The 6,000-nt window shown below is 42.5% G+C and overlaps 1 protein-coding gene across 1 annotated transcript in view; it reads right to left on the reverse strand.

Moving 5' to 3' along the window:
- The window catches only part of F8 (coagulation factor VIII), an 85,524-nt gene extending 79,838 nt beyond the window's left edge, over positions 1-5,686 (reverse strand). Inside the window, 1 exon segment of the mRNA NM_214167.2 lies at positions 5,339-5,686. Within this exon segment, the coding sequence (NP_999332.2) occupies positions 5,339-5,484 (146 nt within the window). The 5' untranslated portion in view covers positions 5,485-5,686.

The following is a 6,000-nucleotide window of genomic DNA, read 5'->3' on the forward strand; positions in this document are numbered from 1 at the left end:
CAGACCCGAAGCATGAAAGGGGCTTGAAAATGGAGGGTGGAAACAGAAAGAAGGAATGAAACTGCAAAGGAGCCTGGAAGTGGACTCCCCTCCACGCCCTGCCCCGGCCAGAGCCTCCAGCAGGGAGCCCTGCCAGCACCTTGATTCGGGCCTCATATGATCCTGAGCAGAGCACCTGGTCGAAGGCACTGGATTTCTGACCCACGAAAACTGTGAACTATTAGGTAAGTGTTGTTGCAAGCTAAGTTGGAGGTAATTTGTTACACAGCAATAGGACACAAATAGGATACTCAACGTTGATCCAAGCATCAAAAATATAAGTTGAAAAGCAAATAACAAGTGAGATTAAAAAGATTAGGCTTCTTTTTTTTTTTTTTTTTTTTTAAGGCCACATCCATGGCATATGGAGGTTCCCAGGCTAGGGGTCAAATCAGAGCTACAGCTGCTGGCCTACACCACAGCTCACGACAATGCCGGATCCTTAACCCACTGAACGAGGCCAGGGATCAAACCCTCACCCTCATGGATACTTGTCAGGTTCTTAACCTGCTAAGCCACAATGGGAACTCCAAAATCAGGCTTCTAAATGAAATTGAAGAGGATATTACAAATTGTACTGAGAACGATGAAAAGAAAACTCTTCATAACATAACCCTTGGGATATGGAAAAGTTGTTCTCAGGGACAAATGTAATCCTTTCATATTAAAAGCAAAGGACAAAAGACAAAGAAAAGGATATATTGCTTTCCCCAGATATTAGAAAAATATAGCAGGACAAGCCAAGAGAAACTAAGAAGAGATCATTGATAAAGATTAAATCTGAAAATAAGTATAAAAAACCACTTGGAAGAACAAAAAAGCCAAAAGCTTATTATTTGAAAAGACCACCAACAGCCAAATAGACAAATGCCTGGTAAACTTGTTCATGGATACAAGATACATAGCAAAGATTTAGGAATTTAAGAATGAGAAAGCAGAATGGCCATCATTAAGAAGTCGGCAAATAACAATTGCTGGAGAGGGTGTGGAGAAAAGGGAACCCTCCTGCACTGTTGGTGGGAATATAAATTGGTACAACCACTGTGGAGCATAGTATGGAGGTATATCAGAAAACTAAATATAGAACTACCATAGGACCCATCAGTCCCACTCTTGGGCATATATCCAGACAAAACTTTCCTAGAAAAGGACACAGGTACCTGTATGTTCACTGCAGCACTATTCACAATAGCCACGACAGGGAAACAACCCAAATGTCCACCGACAGATGAATGAATTTGGAAGATGTGGTATATATACACAATGGAATACTACTCAGCCATCAAAAAGAACAAAATAATACCATTTGCAGCAACATGGATGGAACTAGAGACTCTCATACGAAGTGAAGGAAGTCAGAAAGAGAAAGACAAATACCATCTGATATCACTTATATTTGCAATATAAAATATGGCACAAATGAAACTTTCCAAAGAAAAGAAACTCATGGACTTGGAGAACAGACTTGTGGTGGCCAAGGGGGAGTGGGAGGAAGTGGGAGGGAGTGGGATGGACTGGGAGTTTGGGGTTAGTAGATGCAAACTATTGCATTTGCAGTGGATAAGCAATGAGGTCCCACTGTACAGCACCGGGAACTATATCCAGTCACTTGTGATGGAACATGACGGAGGATAATGTGAGAAAAGGAAGGTGTGTATACATAGATATATATAACTGGGTCACTTTGCCGTACAGCAGACATTGGCAGAATATTGTAAATCAACTATAATAAATTTTTTTAAAAAGAAAAAATAAATAAAAAGTTAAAAACAAAAAAGAGAATGAGAAAGGACACATAATTAGAGATAATGCGGAGTAAAAGAATCATGATAGAGCACTATATGAAACACAGTGGCTACAAAATTGAAAAAATAAAGGAAATGATTTCCTGGAAAGGTATAAAATTATTAAAGCTGACTCCAAAAATAAGTTGAAATCTGATTTGACCAATTAACGTAAAAGAGACTGCATATGTCACTTGGACCACATGGCTTCATAGGTGAGTCTTGTCTAACTTTAAAACAATAGATGGTCTTGGAGTTCCCATCGTGGCTCAGTGGTTAACGAACCCGACCAGCATCCATGAGGACATGGGTTAGACAGATCCCTGGCCTCGATCAGTGGGTGAAGGATCCGGCGTTGCCCTGAGCTGCGGTGTCGGTTGAAGCCGCAGCTCGGATCCCGCGTTGCTGTGGCGGTGGTGCAGGTCAGTGGCTACAGCTCCAATTGGACCCCTAGCCTGGGAACCTCCATATGCCTCAGGTGTGGCCCTAAAGAGACAAAAAGACAAAAAAAGAGAAAAGAAAAAATAAAATAATAGATAATGTAATGTTATTTGCGCTATTCTAGGCACTAGGAAAAGACAGAGCACTCACTAATTCATTTGATAAAGCCAATAAAACCTTAATACCAAAATCTGGGAGTTCCCGTCGTGGCGCAGTGGTTAACGAATCCGACTAGGAACCATGAGGTTGCGGGTTCGGTCCCTGCCCTTGCTCAGTGGGTTAACGATCCGGCGTTGCCGTGAGCTGTGGTGTAGGTTGCAGATGCGGCTCGGATCCCGAGTTGCTGTGGCTCTGGCGTAGGCTGGTGGCTACAGCTCCGATTCAACCCTTGGCCTGGGAACCTCCATATGCCGCAGGATCGGCCCAAGAAATAGCAACAACAACAACAACAACAAACAACAAACGACAAACAACAAAAAGACAAAAAAAAAAAATCTAATAACAATAGTGAAAAAATAAAGGCATATATCCAGAAAAATGAAAACCCTAATTTGAAAAGATACATGCACTTCGGTGTTCATAGGAGCACTCTTTGCAACAGCCAAGACACGGAAACAACCTAAGTGTCCACCGACAGACGATTGGATTCAGAAGATGTGGTACATATATACCACGGAATACTGCTCAGCCATAAAACAGAACGAAATAATGCCATTTGCAGCAAGGGACCTCGAGAATATTATACTTAGTGAAATAAGTCAGAGAAAGACAAATACTGTATGATAGCACTTCTATGCAGAATCTTAAAAATTGATACAAGTGAACTTAGTTACAAAACAGAAACAGACTCACAGACACAGCAAACAAACTTACCAAAGGGCAGGGGAGGGACAAATCAGGGATTAACAGCTACAAACTACATAAATAGATAAGCAACAAGGCTACATAGTATAGCACCAGGAGTTAGAGCCATTATCTTGTAATAATCTTTAATGGAATATAATATGCAAAATACTGAAACACTATGCCTTACGCTTGAAACCAACACAATATTGCAAATCAAATATACTTCAATTAAATATAAAGCTATAGATCAATCCCCATAATAAAGGCACACAGTATATAAAGAAACATTAGCACATAAACCCCGGCAATAATCAATGTGTCTGAACGCTAGGCTGTACTCCAAGAATGAAAGGGGGTTCGACGTCAGGAAGTCTACTGACAGAGTTGATTTGTCCTCCACACACGAAGTAAGAAAATTCCTCGCCTGCCAGATTGCTGCGAAGCCATTTCCAATGCAAATGCTTCGGCAAATGGGAATAGAAGGAACAAAGACCGCTTATCGGAAAGGAACAGCAGGAGTCAAGGATCCAGCAGTGTCACTATTAAGGCACAGGTTTGACCCCTGGCCTCGGATGAGGCAAAATGAGCACACACACAAACAAAAACCACCAAACAACCACATTCACACACACAAACACACAACCCAGCAAATGTTATTCTAAAAAGCAAACTATTACACGACTCTTTCAAGTAAAATAAGAGAAGAAATAATTGGTTATAAACATTGGGAAAGAGCTAGAATGTGTCTCATTTTGCTCATTTTGAATATGATTCAGTACTCATACCGACTCTTGTGTAAAATGATTACAGTTTATATGCGATTTTGGTAAGGTAGCTAAATTCAAGATGAATAAACACAAACCAATAGCTTTTCTCAGTTCTGGTACTTAAAATCGAGACCATCGGAGAAAACATCTGATTAACAATAGCAACACATCTATAAAATGCATAGGGCTAAATGTCACAATAAAGAAGTTACATTTATTATAGTAATACAATTAATGTATAAATTTAATGCTATTCCAAATAGAATCGCAACAGGGCTTGGCTCTTTTTTTTTCTTTTTTTAACTCTTTTCTTTTTATGGCCACACCTGCAGCATATGGAAGTTCCCAGGCTAGGGGCCAGATTGGAGCTGCAGCTGCTGGCCTACACCACAGCCACAGCAACACCAGATCCAAGCTGTATCTATGAGCTACAGTGCAGCTTGTGGCAAGGCCGGATACTTAACCCGCTGAGCAAGACCAGGCACCGAACCTGTATCCTCACAGACACTATGTCGGCTTCTTAACCCACTGAACCACAATGGGAATTCTGGGTTTGGCTTTTTTTAATCAGAAAAACATTTTAACATTTTTACATGGGAGAATAAAATGCCTAAGAAATGGTAAGAAAGGGGAGTTCCTGTCATGGCTCAGTGGTTAACAAATCCGACTAGGAACCATGAGGTTGCAGGTTTAATCCCTGGCCTCACTCGATGGGTTATGGATCTGGCATTGCCGCGAGCTGTGGTGTAGGTCTCAGACCTGTCTTGGATCCCATGTTGCTGTGGCTGCGGTGTGGACCCCTAGCCTGGGAACCTCCATATGCCTCGGGTGCAGCCCTAGAAAAGACCAAAAAAAAAAAAAATGGTGAGAAAGGTACAGGAAAGAGCAGTGAGGATTGAGATTTCACTTAGCAGACCTCAGAAGATACTATAGAGCCACGGTAATCAAATCAACAAATGAACCAAGAAGGAAATTAGGAAGAAGAAATGAATTGATGAAAGCAAAAGCAGAAATGACAACAAAAGATGGTTCCTGACAAAACCAATAACACTGAGAAACTGCTTGGACATACAATTTTTAAGAGAAGTAAAGAGACACACATCCTTCCACAGAGTATAAGAATGGAGATGTGACTGCAGACAGGTTTTGAGCTGTCTCTTATGCTCCTTGCCTCTTTGCCTTCTCTCTACCCTCTAGCTTCCAGAGTGACAGCACGTGACAAAGAGAAGCAATGGACAAAACAGAAAAAAAAATTCGGTAAATAGGTGAGATCTATGGAAAGGACTGGCAATCAGCATTTGTGCTGATAGCACAGATGCATGTGTGCCTTACCTGGAAGGGCTCTTTTCAGGGGGGCTTAAGTGGCCTCACAGCCATCCTAACCTGATGTCTGCACCTTCCTCCAGCCAGAGTCTCACCCCCACAGTCCTGATCAGACCCTCTAGACACGCCTTTCTTTACCTGGTGTCCACGTGCAGCTCACGGAGGAGTTCACTTTGCCGGTAGTCCCAGGACAGTTCCACTGCGCCCAGGTAGTATCTCCTGATGGCACTAAAGCCGAGTGGCAAGAGACACAGAAAGACACAGGTGGAGAGCTCTAGCTGCATGACTCTTACTGATCAAAAATGTCCAGCTGGAGAAATGAAAGATGAATTCTTCTCTAAGCTATTTTTGACTCCCGGGAGAAAAGGTAAACTTTTTCTGATTTCGTGAAAAGCCCCAAATTTTTCACAAAGGATTTTAGGGAACTTTACTGGCTGCATGTGACAGCAGCATTAGCACGAAGCAGTAGCAGAGAGGATGGCTTCCTCTGGGGCGGTGAGAAACGGCCACAGGAAGAAGCGAATAGGAAAAGGGAGGCTGAGCTAAAGCTTAACCCGTTCACCTCTGCAGAATGCTGCTGTGCCCAAAGCCTTTAACGAAAGGAAGGACGTTGGCCTCCAACCCGTATCCATGTGCCCAGCACGGTCCAGCTCGTTCTTAGTAGTAGCAGCAGCAAGAGACGCTAAGGACGTTGTTGAAGATTCTGGAATCCACCTGCGCCAGCCTGAGTAAGCCTCACTCTCTCCCGCCCTCACACAGACATCGCCGAAGGATCTTTAAAACCGCGAAGCACATCCTGT

Source organism: Sus scrofa, chromosome X, assembly GCF_000003025.6.
Source record: "Sus scrofa isolate TJ Tabasco breed Duroc chromosome X, Sscrofa11.1, whole genome shotgun sequence".
Classification (NCBI taxonomy): Eukaryota; Metazoa; Chordata; class Mammalia; order Artiodactyla; family Suidae; genus Sus; species Sus scrofa.